Source organism: Anguilla anguilla, chromosome 7, assembly GCF_013347855.1.
Source record: "Anguilla anguilla isolate fAngAng1 chromosome 7, fAngAng1.pri, whole genome shotgun sequence".
Classification (NCBI taxonomy): domain Eukaryota; kingdom Metazoa; phylum Chordata; class Actinopteri; order Anguilliformes; family Anguillidae; genus Anguilla; species Anguilla anguilla.
In genome coordinates, this window is record NC_049207.1 from 18,231,985 (window position 1) to 18,250,381 (window position 18,397).

An 18,397-nucleotide genomic window follows, 5' to 3' on the forward strand; every position below is an offset into this window, starting at 1 on the left:
AAGTGGCACTCTGGGGCGCTGAGCTTTATCGTCTTCTAAACGAACTGGGGGGTCATCCAGTGAATGCTGAAGTTAAGCTGTGTGCAGCCTACCTACTCCAAGCATGGCCTGCTACGTAGACTACATTACCCAGCTTCCCACTGGAACTTCGCCAGCTGCGCAGCGTCTCTCTGCTTCTGTCATGTCCCTCCCGCATTCTCAGAGCTGCTCGGTCATTATGTTGTTTTCTTTCCTTTTGTTCCTTTTCTGAAGGTTCTCTTCATACGTGCCGAATGTGTGCCTGCTAACCGCTTACACGTTTTGGCGACTTTTAAGCGCCGAGCGCGTCTCTGGTTTGGTGAGAAGGTTCCGGGGCCGTCCCTGCCTTCCTCTTCCGCTCTGCGCAGTTGAAATGGCATTGAAATGCGTCAGCCCCTTGCTCGTCTCCGACCAGCGCAGCTGAGGACTGGGATTGGTCGGCGCAGCGAGCGTTGAGTCATGCCTGCTTTGTGGCCTGTTCTGGCGTGCATGCGTGCGTAAGGCACAGAGACGGCTTGCGCTGTGCATTGTGGGAGCGGCTGGGCAGAAAAGGGGCTGAGGTATTTTCCACCTGCCGCCACCAGATGTTGACATTTTGCCCGATTTGTTTCAGATTTGTTTTCCGTTTTCTCCCTGCCGGTCAAAATGTGTCCCTAACCAACCGCGTGCAGTCGAATGCCAGTCTCGCTTGCTGCCCCATAATGCTCGTCTTTCGCCCCGAGACTACATGACTGTGTACCTGTATTTTCTGCTGAAAGGTTCATATTTTATCATCTGACTGATTACGCATGGCATTGGACACTTGGGAGCCATTTATAGTTTGAGAACCTTTGCACTTTATCAGTCATGTTTTCTCAGCTTCCTCATATAGATACAGTTTATCATTCTTTTTGCTATATCTTAACTATACTGATGCACTGTGTAGCAAGTTGTGTTGGTTCTGGTGCTGGAGGCTTAGCCCATGTCAAACTAAGACCTTTGCAGTTATGTTTGGAATGACAGTGGCAGTTGACGGTCAGTGCCGTAAGCATTATTTGTACAATAGCTCCCTCTGCTGTCGTAGTGCAGACCTGCAGTTTGAGACTACAAATGGAGGCCAATTTCACCTGAAGTATGCCGTGTTCTTACTGCACAGCACCGATAATGCGACAACATTACAAGGAAGAAAGAAACTGATATGAAAGCGTTTGCTAGTCTTCGACAGATGAAATCAGCCAATCGTTTGGCTTGTCACAGAACTCCCCTGCAGATTAGTACAAATGCGATGTGAGGACTTAGAGGTGTGCTCGTTTCTCAGGTTCTCCTTCAGTTCTGTAAATGGTTGGGTTTGCGTGACGATGTGTCGTGTTGAGAGCCCCACCCTTGCCCGCGCGTAACCCCCCTTCTCTGGGTGCCTGTTTGTGTTTCCAGGGACGAGCAGCACCAACACGGTCAGCGGGGCGGGCCAGCAGAACCAGCAGCCTGCCACCCTGCCCGCCACCCGCAAGGGCACCTTCACCGACGACCTGCACAAGCTGGTGGACAACTGGGCCCGGGACGCCATGAGCCTGTCGCAGGGCAAGAGGGGCTCCAAGCAGTCCTCCCACCCGCAGCCCCCCTCCCAGGGCCACAACTACGATGTGAGGACCGCCTCCTGTGCGCCCCTGTGATGAGCTCTCTTATGTGTTAGCATTAGCCGCTCGCGCTGTGAGCAGGGCTCTCCCTCGCTGTCTCATGCGTTAGCATTAGCCGATCGCGCTGTGAGCAGGGCTCTCCCTCGCTGTCTCATGCGTTAGCATTAGCCGCTCGCACTGTGAGCAGGGCTCTCCCTCGCTGTCTCATGCGTTAGCATTAGCCGCTCGCGCTGTGAGCAGGGCTCTCCCCTCGAGCCGGTAGGGTCAGCCAGCAGTGAGACAGGAAGTTGGCTCACCAAGCTGTGGTCTCTGATGAGGGGAAGCTGCTATTTTACTAAAGCCGCGTTTCCACCGCAGGAACTATACCCCGGAACTAGGAACCTTTTGAGGAACTCAGTGCGTTTCCACCGCAGGAACTAGGGTCTAAATTTAGTTCTGGGGGCTTTGTTTTACCCCCCAAAACGTTCCTGCTCGGGGGGTAGTACTTTCCGAAAGTACAGGAACCTTTTGGGTGAAGCTTGCAGCGCTGAACATTTCTGATTGGTCGAGTACTCGCAGCACTTGTGTTGTATTTATTTTCCGCCATTACCCGCCATGTTTGAAAATATGCCGGCGCAACCCGATTTATTTTCATAATAACTTCAAATCAAACTTGTATGTTATGCGGCGCAGTAGCCTAGTTTTGGTTATAGCCTGCCAACGTCTTGGAATTATAACGTGTGCTCTTCTGTTCTTTTCTTGCTTTAGTATTCGTTTTATAAAATGCTAAGCATTCGTGCTGGGACAGCATATTACGTACTAAAACATTCAAACGGATTAATTCGGTTGCTGAATATTTTCTTCCGGATTTTCTTTGTTAGCCCATTGTAATTGAATCAAAACGTTTGATACAGTTATGTGAGGTATGCGGTAGTTCTGCGTAATTCACATTGGTGATACAGTAAAAGCAAACTGGAAATCACCTTCCGCACTTTTTGTCATGGTAAAATAACAGGTTAATTCTAGTAATAGTACCTTTAGCTTTTTCAGACTGCCGTAATTTTACTCTGCCATTCTTCAATTTCACAAAAAGACCAGGAAGACTATGGACTAATTTATGGTGCATGGTTCGCATCTGGAGGGCACACTTCGCTGCTCGGCTAGCAGTAGGCTAACTCCGAAGGAAAACAAACGGTGGCTGTACCACTACTAATTTAAAATTTCACGCAAGTCCGAGTTTTCGTTCTATTCTTGTCATTTTGCGATTAGCCTATATAGAATTGACGATGAGAAAGTAATCAAACAGCAAATTGTTTACAACGTGTGCATGTTTTCTGCTGTTGTTGCCAGTTATATTGGAAATGTGAATGCATTCTGTCGCTTCGGATGTCAAGACATGAAAGCGAAAGTTCGCATGAAAACATAATGAATGTGTTTGAGGATATATAAAACAGTTACAATCTGACTATTGGTCTGTTATATCCTATTTGTTGCATAACGGTCCAAGTTCAACTACCAACGACAGTTTTGCTTGACAACGGTAAAATATGCCCAAACGGCTGCAGAAGAATATTTCAATTCCATGTGATTAAATCGATAAAAATCAATAAATACAAAAGTAACCATATATAGTCATTGTTGGCAACCCGTTGTATATAAGTGGAATAAACCCCTCCGGGCTGTCCCGGTTATTAGAAAATAATGTAGGCTACTTCGGTGGTAGTATGGGGTTACAGAAGAAATCATATGACAGATGGACCGACGACAACGTCGCTTTTCCATACGTCAGTGGGCTAATTTGCCTAATCTTCGCGGGACTTTAGACCCCGGTGGAAACGCAGACAGCCATTGGCTGAAGGAACCTTTTAGTTCCTGGTAAAGCAGTTCCTGGGACTGAAAGTTCCGGGTAATTTTGGTGGAAACGCGGCTTAATTATCTCTCTCTCTCTCTCCCTCCCTCCTCTCCCCCTCTTTTTTCCTATGTGCTTTCTCCATTTCTCTATCTCTCTGTTCTCTCTCTACTCTCTCTCTCTCGTCCTGTCCTGCAGATGATCCCTCCAGCCAACATGGGGCGCAAGTTCTCGGCGCCGGGGCACCTGTGCCCCACCCTGGGGTCCTCCCTGAGCGGCTCGGCGGCGCTCCCCAACACCCCCGCTACCTCGCTGGGGACCCGCAAGGGCTCCCTGTGCCCCACGCCGCAGTACGGCTTCACCTCCGCGCCTTACGGCCAGTGGGCCGGCTCGGCGGGCCACACCCAGGCCGGGCTGCTGGCCACCTCGCAGCCCCTGGCCCAGTTCCCGCCCGTGGGCGGGGCCGCCCTGCAGGGCTTCCACATCAGCACTTTGCAGAAATCCGTCAGCAACCCCGGAGGCCCCAACCTGAGGACCACGTAGGCCCCGGGGTAGTGCCGGGGCCCAGACAGAGGGGAGGGGTAGGCCAGAGGGGGAGGGGGCGTGCGTGCGACAGGGTGGCGACAGGTTCCGGACTGCTTCCGAAATTGTTTTTTCTTTTTCCCCTCCCTGGGCGGAAAGAGGCAGAAAAGGAGGAGGAAGAAGTAAGGGCAGAAGCAAAGCCAGGCGGGGTCTTCATCGTCTTCAGCGCTTCTGCTATTTTTTTTTTGTTGTTACTATTTTTATTTCCCACCGCCACACGCTGGAGGGTGCGCCTCTCCAGAGCACGCCCCCCTCCCCTGAAGGGGTCCCGGACAGTCTGCGAGGGGACCCGCGGCAACGCAGAGCAAACCAATGGACACAAGGGTGCAATGTTTAGCGGCCAAAGAAGGCGTTGACGGAGACTGCAGCGGAGGTCCCTGTGGACCCCCGGCGTTTGCTCCACAGCGGGACGAGCCCGCAGGAGGTGCTGCTCGCAGGGTTCACTGGGCTGGTGTCGGCCGCCGTAAAGAGGCCGTCTTACACCCCTTCTCTAACCCCGCCCCCCCCCCCCCACCTCCCTCCTCCCAAGCACACGCTCTCTGCTTCCCTTTACAAAAGCAAGCTGTGTGACGCACCAGTTTGAGACAGGCCTGTCGTTTTAGGACGCAGGCTGGAGCAAGAGTCGGTACTGGCTCCCCGTTGCTGGTCAGACGGCAGATGTAAATAAGCCCCGCCCCCCAAACCAGTGTATTTTCCACGCGATGCAATAATCGGTGTAATGCGACGTGTCCGTTTTTACGCAAGAAAAAAAAAAAACGAGCAAAGTGGCCTTCATCTGAAATGTCCATGTACAGTTTTTTTTGTCTTTGTTTTTTTTTCGGTTATGTTTGCCTTTATGTTGAGCTGTATTATTTTCTGGTTGTTTTTCCCTCTCTGCATTACCCCCGATAGCTGGGTGAGTGAGTGAGAGTGAGGAGTTGGGCGTGGCATCCCTGCTTGTGTTTGTAGCGTCACACCCCCCCTTCCCACCACAGCATCTATACCCCAGACTGGGGGTGTGCGAGCGGGACGTCCCGGTCTGGGAATACGGTGGGGTATGACTTACCCCTTCTTCTAGGGGTAAGGTGCCTAATTTGAGAAATCGCTAGATTGTTTCCACTTCAGTTACGGCATCAGTGGAGGAGTATGTCCTTAAGTTGTTTTCTTGTCTTATTTGATTGGTTATGAAATAAGGGGTTGTATAGTATTATCAGTTCCATCTGTCCTGTCTGGCCAAGTGTAGGGGAGGGGAGCGGAAGGTTGCTAGGAGACCGTCGGCTGCATGGTATATAAAAGCCCTGGTGCCTCTGCACACGATGCTTGTGAGGCTGTTAAAGCTTTAAAAAAAAACAAAATCTATTATCTATTACTATGGTAACAGCTTTTATAATCATGACAGCATTAGGGGCCTCTGTCAATAGTTTGATTGAAATGTATATTTAAAAAAAGCAAAAGAAAAAAGATAAGTGTTCTGTATGGACCTGTATTTACCCATCAGTTTTTGATGTTGAAACACTGTGATTATTATAAATGTTGTTGGACAACATTAGTTTAAAGGCAAGAAAAGAAAAAAAATTCACGAAAAAAGTGGAACTTGGAGGGTTATTAAGAATAGAGTAAAGTAAGGCTAGCTATTTCCTTATACAATGCTTATTGGAGACACTTTAAACTTTACCCTTTGTACTTTCTTTATATTAGATAAATGTGAATGTAAAATGGTTTCAATTAATGTACTTGAATAACTGGTCCTTTCCTCCCCCATAACCCAGTATGCTGGCTGGAGTCTATAGTGCCTTGCATTCTTTCATTTGCTTTGGGTTTGACGTTGAGTAGCGGAAGCACTAACACTTTGTGCTAAAATTGGAGTGCTTTTACTGGCCCTGTGGATTGAGCAAACGGTTTAGGTACACCATGGGGGTGGGATTTGTTTTGGTGCCATTTTTTATTCTGTTTAAGAGAAAAAAGAAAAAAAAACTTTGGATTCTGATGACTCGCGTCCTAGACTCGTTTGAGCGTCGGACCGAGTTGTATTGAAGCTTGGACAGCTATATATGAGGTGAGTGCACCCCATTGCAGTGCATGTCATTGGTAAGAACAGGGGTAGGTACAGCTGAAAACTACATTAATGCGGTTGAAAACGGTCGAACACGACTGCAATGCACGCGTGTTTGTCCTGGTTCTGAGCCCTATAACATATTAGACACGCTCAGTCCCTTTGGTCCTACCTACATGTGGATTACCATTGAAATGATCCCAATTTGGCTTTCGTATTACCCTTTATAATTTTAGAAAGCTGAACGTGAAACCTCGCTAAAGTTCCATCTATTACAGCAGCACACGAGAGCCTTGTGTTGAAGAAAGAAAGGGGAAAGAAGGTGAGCTTGCGTCAGGAAAGTCGATAACAAAAGTGTGAGAGTATGTGTGGATGTCTGAGAAAATTAACAGTGTCGTTCTCTAGTACTAACTCTCCCACACGGAGCCGAGCTCAGGCTCCTGAAGAGGCAGCCTGGAGGTTCAGTCATCGGCCCGTGTGTGGAGCCTTCAGGCAGTAGGTGTGACTGACCTTGGAATGATGTCAGCAGTGAAAGTGCAGTGCTACTGTAGGACCAGAGGGGGCAGTAGAGGGACATTCAACTCAAGGCTCAAGGTGTGCTGCATGGTTCGTCCCACACGCACTGCTGGAAGCTCAGTACAAGTATTCTGTCAAGCAAGCACACCAGTTCCCTTACTTCCTTTGTGCCGTCCTTGCGTTCAGCAGCCCCTGTGATTAGCACAGGTTAGTAGCTTCTCTTCAAGGGAATTCTCTTCAGTAATAACGCCGTTCACTAAGCAGTCACACTTGGATTGGTTTACTTTTTTGTATGTGGTTCCTTGACGTTTCTGTTCCTCCATTTGTGTTTAACCTGTGTACAGTAGCTGAAGCATTCTGAGAACTAGCCTTCGGTGCGTGCCGGTTGGTGTGGGTCGCGGTTTAACCTGGGCAGTGCGTTTGCTGTAGGAGCTCACCACGGCGTCTCTGGCTGTGCTCGTTGCGGTTGGTTACGCAGAGCAGAAAGAACGTGACCTCGCACCCGAGGACACGCTCCCAAGCCTGGCTGGGCAGAGACCGGGACAAGCGGCTCTCCGCACGCCTCCAAAGCACCGGCTAGAGCGTCATAAAAGCAACAAGCAGACAACGAACCGAGAACGTAAACGTGCACATGGCCGGCGCTTCCACGTTCCGGCGAAGGTGTCCTCCTCTCTGTTGCACCAGTCACGTGACATCAGGATGTCGACTCATAGCGTAGCAACTGTGTCTCTGGTCATCTGGGTGGGTGTCGTGGACTAGTCAGATCTTATACCTGTAGAGCAAAGAAGAAAAAAAAAAACAGTTCATTTAGAGTCAAGGACTGTACAAAGCCATAGTGCAGTGCTGGGTCGATGTTTAAAGTGAATACCTTAGAAAAGTGAAGTTTGTGGTGTTAACACTTGTCACCTTAACTACTGATAGCTTACCAGGACTGCTAGATTCAAAGGCTTTTCTTACCGCATAGCTGTTCTTAAATCAGTAAAACATCTGGTACAGGAAGTCTATTCTCTTAAAACCGATAAATGGATCCTCTACAGTACATTTTTGAGTCTTTGAGTGGGTATGTTAGTTTTGTGGTCAAGTGTTCTTTTTCTTCCCACTTCACAGAACATTGCTTTGCCCACTTGCAGATTGTACTTTCCTACAGGAAAAGAATCAGTACAGTATTACATAGCATGATTTTTTTTTTTTAAGCTGTGAAATCGCATTTCTTCTTTTTCTTTTTTTTCTTTTGCTTTCCAAAAAAGAAAATGAAATGTGTACAATGCCAATTGAGTGCCATTCCCATGCAGAGTTAACGTGAGCAGACTCCGCTCACTTTGGAACTGAACAGGAGGCCGTGGCTGCAGTGTAGACTACGCAGTGTTCAGGGAGTGCCCTAGCAGAAAGACCGTTTTACGGTTTCTCACTTGTACAGAGGGAAGTTACTGAATTTAAAAAAGTGTATTAATATTCTATTATTTGGAATGCAGACTTGTTTCCTTGTTTTTTTTTTATTTTATTCCTTTGCCTTCCTGTAATGAATGCTCTGCAACGTGCCGATGCATAGAAACGCCATTCTCAATGCAGTAACAAAACGCACCGGGTTTCAGTAATGACCTTGTTTGTTTATCCCGACAAAAAAAAAATCGCATGCTAAGTTATGTCACTGGTTATATTCACACAAATGACTTCTATAAAGAAAAAAAAAAACAATGCACACACAAAGCATAAAGTCCATTGAATGAAAACATTGTTTTAAAGTAACTGGTTTTATTTGCAGATAGCCCTCCTGTGGAAAAAAGTACAACAGAACAATACTGTTACTTACTGCTACTGACCTGTCATTAAGTTATTTTGTTTTGTACTACTATCTGATTTCTTGTTTTACTCTTTTGTGTCTCTAGATCTTCTAGTGACTTTCGTCAATGGTTTTCCGTATGCTATTTAACATTGTACAAAAATGTTTAAAAAAAAAACAACATGTAGGGAATCATTGGCAGCATTTAATTGTATGTTTGCACTAAGTATAGGGTGTTCAAGCTTCATATAAAACTGCGCTTTGCGCTCCAATAAAAGAAATTTGTTACCTTATTTGTAAACTTAATAAACAAAAATCATTCAAATGAACCGAGTGTCTTGTCTTTCCCCAGCTCTGCCTGCGCACAGCGTGTGCCCATCCACCCCTTTAATGTGTAGCATTATCTATTAGAGAAACAACGGGGAGCTAAAACTAGCTGTTAATTACAAACCCTCATATGGACGCCCTGCTTTATTACAGCGTTCACTGGGCTGCTGGGTGGCTCGTCCTGCTGAGGGACAATTCTGGTGCATGGTTTTCAATCCAGACCGCTAGTGCTGATTGTGACTGGCAGCCGCATAGCACAACACAGCTGGCCCTAGCGTCACCCCGTGATTGCAGGGTTTCGGTTGGCCCGGATGACAGCGTCTCGTTGCTCACTGGTGACCTCTGCTGGATCGTCGGGAGCCTGCAAGTCGAGCTGCTCAGCTGCACATGCAGCGTTATTCAGACTCCTGTCTGTGAGCCTGAAATAGTGTGCTAAGAAGCGACGGCTGACATTGGTGGTTGCAGCAGAGCACTGATCTTCATGACGGGGGTATTTATAAATTGGAGAGAAAAGGGGGAATAAGCGGAAGGTACAAGAGCTGTCATTTCATTTCAGTGTGAAGTATAAAAGGCTCAGAACAGAAGGAAACCTGAACTGGTTACTGGGGAAGTGACTAGCTGTGTGTGTTATAACACAGGTATGGTCCAGGTTACCGAACATATGAGAAGTGTGTCAGATCTTAGCAGAGCAACATCCTGGTTGGTAGTTTTCCATGTCTGGCTTCGTTCAGCAGGTCCTTATTGTCTTGTGTGCTGTGGTCTGCCTCTAGAGGCCTTGCTGAATCACGTCTCCTGCATTCAGCTCACTGCTCACTACAGACGGCTTGTCTGGGCATGCCCAGTACAAGTCAAGTACAGGGTGTAACGAGAGTCCCTAAACCAGTATGTACTGTACTGGTTTTATACACGTGAACTTTCATTTTAGTCCAGTAAAAAATAATGTTGATTTCTCTTTCATGTTAAAAAATCCTAAGATAATTTCCCTTCTTGATTTTACAAAAAAAATCCAATCCAAATCCTTTTTCTCTTATTTATTAACACAACAACTCAATAAAATAACATTTAAAATTATCTATATAACATATTTACATGTGTAACTTGTAGGAACAGTCTTAAATTTCTCTAGTATGTAGTCATCTGGGGTCCAGTTTTCGTTTCTTCACGTGCTGTCCTTGTCTGTACGGGCTGACTGAAGCTCCTGCATTGAAGGAGAAATGGGGCCTATTTAAACAAGCAGGATATTGTACAGAATGTTCCCAGACTGACTGCGGCCAGGGCGGCCAACCGTGAGCCTGGAGAGCCACAGGTGTGCTGGTCTTTGTTCCCACCTTAAAATCGGAGCCAGGTGAGAGACTTGAACCAGCTGAGGAAACGGTTAAATCAACCGCTTTATTTGCTCCAAGAGCAGTGTTCTGTAGAACAGACCGAAATGGCAATACTCCACAGATTCTCCAGGACCACAGCTGGTCACCCCTGCACCACTGTAAAGAGTGATTAGTATGTACAGTGGCTTTATCGTATTACGCGGTCAGAGAGATTTGAGAATTGTAAATTGTTTAAGAATCGGTACATTGTTACCGTTGTGGGCGGTATGGTGTGCCTGGGCAGTAGCGTGGGCAGTGGAGTGCGGGGGCTGGTGGCTGTTTGGGGGCTGGGGTCTGACGGGAGGTCTCAGTGACTGGACTCTCTGCGGGGTCCTGCTGCGGGTGGTCATCTGGTGGTGCCCGTTGCCCTGTGTGGATGGGTGCGCGCCCCTGGCGCCCCCTGCCTGAGCCTCCAGGACGTCGATGTCGTCCAGGTTCAAATCCCACAGTTGTGAGTCTTCTGGAAAGAGGGGGGGTGGGATGCTAGGATCAGGAACCGCGTGTAACGGCGGATGTGGCGATGGGCGTGGTTCTGTACCTGCCAGGAACTCGTCCTCCGCGGTCGCGGTCGCTCGGCGTCCGGCGGGCGTGCTGTGGTTGACCTGCCAATCACCCTGGCCCGAGGAGTCTGAGCGCCCTGAGACAGACATAGAAGCACCTGAGCCTGTCACCCTGACAACCACACAGTAATGCCTTTGTGCCCTGACACTCCACAAACAAAATAACACTGCATTTATACAGACTGACAGCCAGTAGATACAGTCTACTGTCTCCGTATCACTACCCATCGGCTCCTCTTTACCCTGGAGGTTGCTTGGCGCCTCCTCTCCCCTGGGTGGCGCTGTATTTTCTGCCTTGGGCTGCAGCTGCCCGCTCTGCATCTTCTTGGCCTCCATCTCTTGCCGAAACTTTTGCTGCTGTTGCTGCTGCTTAAGTTTCCTCTGCTGTCTGGGGTCTGTGAGGGTGTCTGAGAAGCCAGAGGTGTCCCCCACGTCTGCTGCTGACTCTCTACCCAGGCACATGGAGAGAGAGAAATGATAGGCTGGTGGTCTGTCACAAACAAGGGAACTGGGTGGCGCTTTGAAAAAAAAGTAGCCAAGGAGTGTGTGGAGCTCTGAGACAAAGGAGAGGGAACTTTCTTGAGAACTCAAGTTTTTAAAATGGCACTTGATAGCCATGAAATGCTGTGCTTCTAGAAAGAAACTGCATTCTGTAACATGGCCTGAGAGAAGGAGTGGGTGGAGCACTGTGCTGCTGGGGTACCTGGAGGTGCTGATGCGCCTGTTCTCGCTGTCCTGCAGGGCAGGGGTTTGTGGCGGCGGGTTCCTGGCTCCCCCGTTCTCCTGGAGCCCCAGCTCGGCTTTGGGCTGCTCCACAGGGCCCCTAACCGACGTACCCAAGCTGTTGCTGGCCCCACTCCCACACCTGTCCCCCTGCTGCAGACTGCAATACCTCGCCTTCTCCACTAGAGGCTCACCCTCTGAGCGCTTTGTCTGGGCAGGGTCCAGGGGGGGCTGCGGCTAAATCGCAACAGCACCACAATGTCAAGCTTACTAACATAACATATGCTCAACAGTTCCTTTTCCATGTCGTTGGAATTTTAAAAATGTTACACATCCATTACACTTTTTCTCCTTTTATCCAAAATTTAATTCAATATATTTCCTGGGAATCCTGACCTGTTTGGGAACCTTGTTGATGGCCATGAGGTACTCCTTGTTCAGGATACAGTTCCCCAGAGAATTTCCAAAACACCTTGGAGAAGATCACATCATTGCTATGAGTACAGTAATACCACAGAATTTCTGCACAATATTAAATTGGCAAAAAGTGTAATGGTTTGTTCTTTATAAAAGAATTAATAGTCTGGGTGTTTTTCATGGAAAATATTGACTGAAATCGCAAAGCAGTCACAGCAAAGATGGACAACTACAAAACACAGGTTCAATAAGGTGCAAGTGTAGCAACAGTAACAAGTGCTTGAAGTTTAAAAAAAAAAAAAAAAAACAGGTAGTCTCCAGCAGCTATAGCTATGAGTAAAATACAGTGATAGTTAAGTGCAACTGACCTCAAGTCTGGTTAAGAATAGCTTTTCTATCAAAGACAATGAAGTGACTGGTGTACTTTTGGGGTATTGTGAAGCTGACACTTCTCTGAAATGTACATATTTGAATTCAGGTGATGTAAAGTAGGAATAATAGCCCTTGGGACAGTTCTGTTTATGAAACATGATTCCAGTCAGGCCTCAAGCTCTTCCTGATCCACACCTGTATGTGGTACAGAATGGTTATTTGTCTTACTTGAGGGCTCGCTTCAAACCATCAGTAACAGCCTCTTTCCTCGCCTTCTCAAGTGCCAAGGCTTTGGACTTGAGCCCCTCACTAACACCGTAGCCCACATCCTCATGGTATGAGCCATCCTGCAACAAGAGAAGACCCAAATTCATTTCTGAAAAAACAAGCACATATGTGGACATACAATAAAAGAATTCATACTTGACATTTAATGAGAGAACAATCCACTGGATGGATTCTCTTATTTCAGCCTTCAGAGTAAAAACATAGGCGTACAGATCAAAGGAATTGCACAACTAGGCTACTGAAAAATATTTCAGTTATGAGCTTAAATTTCAAATGTTTTATCATACTACCATCATTAGTGAAATGTAGTTACTTGGAGATGGCGACATTTCATTTTCACACAGCCTAAGATTCTATTTACTTTTACTGTACATGCCAAATTTACTAAATGTACAGTTTACCACCATACACACTTAACAAGAACATTTACTAAACCCAATTAATGATTTCTGCACTTCTGCCAATCAATGTGCCTACCTTCAGCTGGACCTTGACAAATGCACTGACTCCAACATAGAATTTGCCATTGACGAGATCCACAAAATCTGCAAGGTTAAACAGCAAATGACATCACATTCTGTTTGGCCAATAAAGGCCTAGACGTAAATTATGTACTCTGCTGCTCACCAACGTTCTGCTGGGAGATGGAGTGTGACCAGCCATTGTACCCGAACATTTCATTCGCCAGGCTGATCACCCTGTGTCCCTCAATGTAGCAGACCTTAACCAGAAAAATGTAGCACAAATCCACATGTTGCTTACAGGACATATAGTAGTACACGTATGAAGTAGAATGGGAATTAGCAGTGAAAGATAACAACTAACCTTTTGACCACCTCCTGCAATTCTGGTGCTGATGTATTCTGGGCCAAGGTTCCGTCGCAGTGCATTCTGGACCGCCTGGTACTCATCGGCGGTGTACTTGTACTGTTAATGACAACAGGTTAACTGCATTACTAGTGCATCGTCTTTACTGTCTACCATTCTTAGGTTTTTAACGGTGCCTTTTAAAAGAGTGCATTTATGCATAAAGCAGCTTTTTCCCAAATCAAGTAAGTTAACGAATTGCCCGTTTCAATAAAAAAAAACATTTTAGTTTGCTTGGAAAGGAAAAGGTGGGAGTGGGATAAAATACAGAGCTTTGTGTGGTAAAGCAAATGCTATCCACAGACCTTTCCGAAGGACATGGTGGTGGAGGCTCCGTCGTCCTTGCTGTCACTATGCTGACCGGTCTCATTGTGCATTTTCGCTCACTCCTGGGCGTTCAGGATAAAATTTCAGATGGCTGAAGTCAAACAGGTTTTGTGAGAAATTGGAATATCTAGTTTCTAAAATATACTTGTCTGAATGATAGTTTCCCATTTAGCTACCTATTCTAACTAGCTAATATGTTGGCGATGCAAACACGGGTAGCTTGTCCAGATAATCGCCGAATAATAACTAGATCTAGGCTAAGTTAGCCTACGCTCCTGACTCATCTCTCAGATGCGGCGAAACATATTATGTCTATGTCATATTAAATTGTTTATCTATATAACGCGAAAGTATGTGAGAATTTGATAACCAGATAGAGAAAAGCAGAAAATGCATTACCATGCAGTACAAATGAGGAGCTAAGTTAACAACTGGACCCCAGCACATCTGTTTTTCTAACTTCCCGCTCAGGCTGTCAACAGCGCAAGGCATGATGGGGATACTGAACGTAGAAAACTTGCGCCCGTGGACGTTTACTGCCATCTTGGTAGAGGCAGCAAAAGTTAAGAAAGAATCTCTCGTTTTTAGTGCGAGAAGTATGTTTAAAACGTTCGAATTTACATTAGACATGCTTAGAACATTAGTAGCAAACTAGCATTCTAACGTCTAATAAAAAAGCTATGGTTACGCTTTAAAGCAGCCCTGAAGCTACCATGATGCTCTTTGTGCATGCGCATTAGTTACTCAAACGACGGTAAGGAGTCGCCATTTCGCGAATTTGCATTTATTGAACCATATTTTAATATTTAAATTATTAACAGTGTTAATACAAAAACTGCATTTCTATAACAACAACAACTAATCATATAGTAATAAATGTTTGGAGAATGTAAATGAATCCCGGAGAGATAACCGCAGATGTAGAGCCTAGAAAGATGGAGATCTGTGGAGTTTTCTTTCTACGAATTCTCGATAGAAAAAGTAAACGCAGTTCCTCAATAAATGAACGTCCCAGACTGTAGTTCGATTTTGTTTTTGCTTCAACCAGAAGGTGGTGGTATGCTGTAAAGACGTTTTTAATTACAATGGCTTTGTGATCTGATTACTTTTTAAAAGTTATTTTGTAATTTACTGGTTATGATTTAATGTGCTTGGAGATTTTCGAAGACTTCAGAAAGTCCTTAGCAGGATATGACACTGCTATATAATACATTAAGTGTATCTGCTATACTTAGCCTACATGTCACTGTGCATGTTTATTTCTCCTGTTCACAGTTTACAAGGCAACGCAACTCCTGTTCAGCGTTTTCCTTTCTGACTGTGATATAAAATCCAGTATGAAGCCTAAATTGTCAAAATAAATCAACTAAAAGACATGGAACCCTAGAACAAATCTTTCTGATGGCATAATGCAAATGTTAATAATTTCCAAAATCTGACTTTGTAGAACCTTTACTAAAATTGCAAACGGAAAGTCAAAAGACATGACACCCATGTACTACACAATTTGCAGATTATCACTGTATGACTACGTATTAAAATAAAATGATATATATAACCCTCATTTCATTTCTAAATGATCTTTTATATTTAATTGATCTGGTCTGTGGATAGTTCTCTCGGTGATGCCACAAATTCTCAGATTTCATTTTCTGTAGTAAAGCTACTGTTAGGCCTATGTGGTGTTGAAACACACACAGACACATGTGCACCTATACACACGCACACACATATTTTTAGAGGCCAAGTCAGTAACATTATCTGATAAAATTGTTCTGTGGTCAGTATTTGACGGTAGCCTGATCCAACACCGGAACATTTTCGAGACAATCTGGAATGGTCTTCTTTTGTGTTGCCAACGGTGCGTTGTTTCTTAGTTACCATGGATGATGGGGAAGTAACAAACTTATGATAGGAAGCGAGAAAGGGGGAAGGAAGGAAAGAGAACCGCATTTGGAACAATATTTAACAGCATGGCTGTTCCCTCCCGATACTAGCTGTAAAGGAAAGGCGTTTTACCGTGCTTGCGGTAAGGGTGTATTTGTGGAGTGAAAGAAGAGATATAATCTCCTCTGAGGCAGAGACAGGGGGCCGGGGGCCCACTGTGCAAAGGGGAACCTGAGAGATTTTCCTGCATGACAACAGTAACCAGCATTTCATCACACTTCATAGGGATTTGAGAGCAATTGTAGGGGTGTAAGAATCACGGTATCATCTCTTTTGAGGTCATTAATGGGGCTTCATCACTATGGACTGAGACTATTCCTGGTAGTCCCTCATTATAAGGCACCTCCATTTACACCCTCTGCCAAAAATAAAAACCTGTGCCGCTGTCCCTTCCAAGGCCTGACGGAACTCTGGCAGCCCTTCTGCTCACCACCTGACAAAACAGCAGTAGAACGTTTTTTTTCATTTTTTTATCAAGTAGTCCCCTCATTTTTAAAAGGGTCTAATGTGCTCTGACCCTTCACACGGCTGCTTCCTTGCTATAAGGAGCTGTGTGAGGCCTTTGTTTTTTTTTTCCCTGTGTCCAATTCTGTAGTTATGGTCACCCCCACCAGCACTGTTCCTCCCCTGGGGTTGCCAGTTCACTTCATGGAGGACACAAGGAATAGGACAGCGCCAGCGCCAAGCCTGTTAACCCCATGAAAGCAGTGCAGATTTAAGTCAGAGCTGAAAATAGTACATTGCAGTATGGACTTGTTTGTCATTGTGACGTCAGCCAATCCCCAGAGGAATAAGGGAAATGTATAATACTTATGCACTGAACTTGCATGTTTTTTTTGTCATTACAGCTGGCATTTTTGCACCGTGCATAGTTTCTTATGTACTGAAAAAACGGAACCTTTGTTTGGTGCCTGAGGTCCAGAGCTTGTGTAAGAAAGGGGCACTGTCTCTGTGAAGCTTCCAGTAAGAGGCCCTATGTTCTGCCCCGTTACTGCTGGAAATCGGGGCTCCACATTTAGATCTGTAGATATTTAATGGCATGCTTGTGTCATTCGCTCACTATACGGGAGCCAGGTCCCCAGTGGAGACCACTAATCGCACTGTTTTTCTAATTTTAGGAGGCTGGGATCACAGTGGCTTAGTAGACTATAACATGCTTATTCACTGCAAAAGGTTTGTGCTAACAAGTGTTTTAGTCTTGTAATTAGTCTTAAAAGCTTATTTTTTCTTTCAAGTAAAAAGAATATTCACCTGTGGTATCCTCCTGTTTAAGGGGGAATGCAAATTTGCATATTAGTGAAAACAATTTTTTTTTTCAGTGAAGTCAAAGGGGGTTTTCAAGAATTTTATTTATTGATGCATTATTTTTAAAAAATGTAAATGCCATATACTATTGAGATTAGCTTATTTTTTTTGGTTTTTGCAGTGATCACATCACCAATCTCAGACATTTTATTTATGCTGTTGTTATTTACCTAAGGTTACGTACTGTTAAATCAGTCTGAGAACCAGCCTCATTGTCCAGTCTAGGATCACTGGTTTAAAATCCTAGAGGTGCTACAGGATGTGCATAAGTACTTATTTATTTTAATATTACCCCAAATTCTCACCGACTGGTGTGGTTTAGACGAGATACCAGACCTTGGAGCTAGGGGTGCCAACTTCTCCTGGCCAGATTCCAGGAGATTTATGACGGTGCATAGTTCATCAACCTCCGGTCTCTGAAAGCGGTTGCAGGGGGCTCCTGGCAAATCGAGAGGACTTGGCAACTGTGCATGAAGCCCCACCACACTCAAGAAGAGTGCCTCAACCTGAGGAGGCTCTGAGCAGCCCATAAGGAGTTAATATTGGAGAAGGCATCCAATGCTTTGTTTGCACAGATATGATTCACCACAGGTTTTTATAATCCATCTGACAATCGTGCAATAAGTGGACCGTGATTCTGACAACATCAGTAACTTCAGAGCTATAAAAGTAGCCTAACCTACTTATTGTTGGGGTACATAAAGCTATGTATTGTAGCTGCTCATAAAACTGTCGTGTTTACAATTTATTCTTAGTATAGCCATTACTACTCTTACTCAGGGCATGCTAGGATAGCTATTGTCATTGTAATGGGTGGGAGTGCAGCATTATGGTTAGGAACCTGGGCTTGCACCTTTGAGCTGGAGTTTCAATTCCCTGGTGGGGCACAGCTGTTGCACCCTTGAGCAAGATGCTTTACCTCATTTGCTTCATATAAAACATCCAGCTGTCTAAATTGATTTTGTGTACCATGCATGTAAGTTGATATTGGTAGAAATGTGTAAACCAGACAAATACGCTTTTTTTTGTATTTTTGGCTGAGTGATGTTGATGTCCTCCTTGTCCTGGAAAAGTAGGTATGCGTGCTCAACTGAAAAATCATGAGAGATTAAGTTGAATTGCTGACAAATGTACCCTGCGTGAGTGGGATCTCGTCAAAGCAGAGTCCGTGAGTTTAAAGTGCAAATTATTGCATGCAGGTGCAACATTACAGGTGCCATGCCAAGAACCTCTGTGCCTGTTTCTCACATTAATAACCAGTGAGTTATTCAGAGCTACCCCCTGATGTAGGACATGACTCAAGTCTTATGGTAACACCGTATATCAAAGGGTTTTTTTTTTTTTACAATGACAGTGTTCCCTGACTCTCTGAGTTATGAGATATGACAGCACATAGGCTGCATACCATCCTTCCCTGATTAATGCTGCTGTGAGGGGAATGTACTGAGTCTGATAGGCCATCACTGCGTGATGGAAGGCTAATGCATTTGGTCCTGTCGTCCTCTTGCTTTCCTGTGACAGCTTTCACTGA

At 45.4% G+C, this 18,397-nt stretch overlaps 2 protein-coding genes across 7 annotated transcripts in view; one reads left to right on the forward strand and one right to left on the reverse strand.

The window, feature by feature from the left end:
- Nucleotides 1-4,553, forward strand: part of wnk1b (WNK lysine deficient protein kinase 1b) — a 97,270-nt gene extending 92,717 nt beyond the window's left edge. Inside the window, exons 32-33 of the mRNA XM_035426220.1 lie at nucleotides 1,429-1,637; nucleotides 3,658-4,553. Of these exons, the coding sequence (XP_035282111.1) occupies nucleotides 1,429-1,637; nucleotides 3,658-4,002 (554 nt within the window). The 3' untranslated portion in view covers nucleotides 4,003-4,553. The remainder of the gene's footprint in view (nucleotides 1-1,428; nucleotides 1,638-3,657) is intronic.
- A 5,159-nt stretch (nucleotides 4,554-9,712) lies between these two features.
- rad52 (RAD52 homolog, DNA repair protein) lies at nucleotides 9,713-14,361 on the reverse strand. 6 transcript variants are annotated; one of them, XM_035425082.1, is made up of 11 exons: nucleotides 14,014-14,361; nucleotides 13,593-13,676; nucleotides 13,246-13,347; nucleotides 13,048-13,141; nucleotides 12,898-12,965; nucleotides 12,361-12,479; nucleotides 11,740-11,815; nucleotides 11,324-11,580; nucleotides 10,863-11,068; nucleotides 10,275-10,697; nucleotides 9,713-9,894 (listed from the first exon to the last, which is right to left on the reverse strand). In XM_035425082.1, exons 2-11 carry the CDS (start codon nucleotides 13,662-13,664, stop codon nucleotides 9,830-9,832), a joined length of 1,482 nt encoding a protein of 493 aa, XP_035280973.1. In that variant the 5' UTR covers nucleotides 13,665-13,676; nucleotides 14,014-14,361; the 3' UTR covers nucleotides 9,713-9,829. The 6 variants fall into 6 exon arrangements, with proteins under 6 accessions (XP_035280973.1, XP_035280972.1, XP_035280971.1 ...); XM_035425081.1 differs by having other exon boundaries at nucleotides 13,593-13,705; XM_035425080.1 differs by having other exon boundaries at nucleotides 13,593-13,722; nucleotides 14,014-14,360.
- Between the last annotated feature and the right edge of the window lie 4,036 nt (nucleotides 14,362-18,397).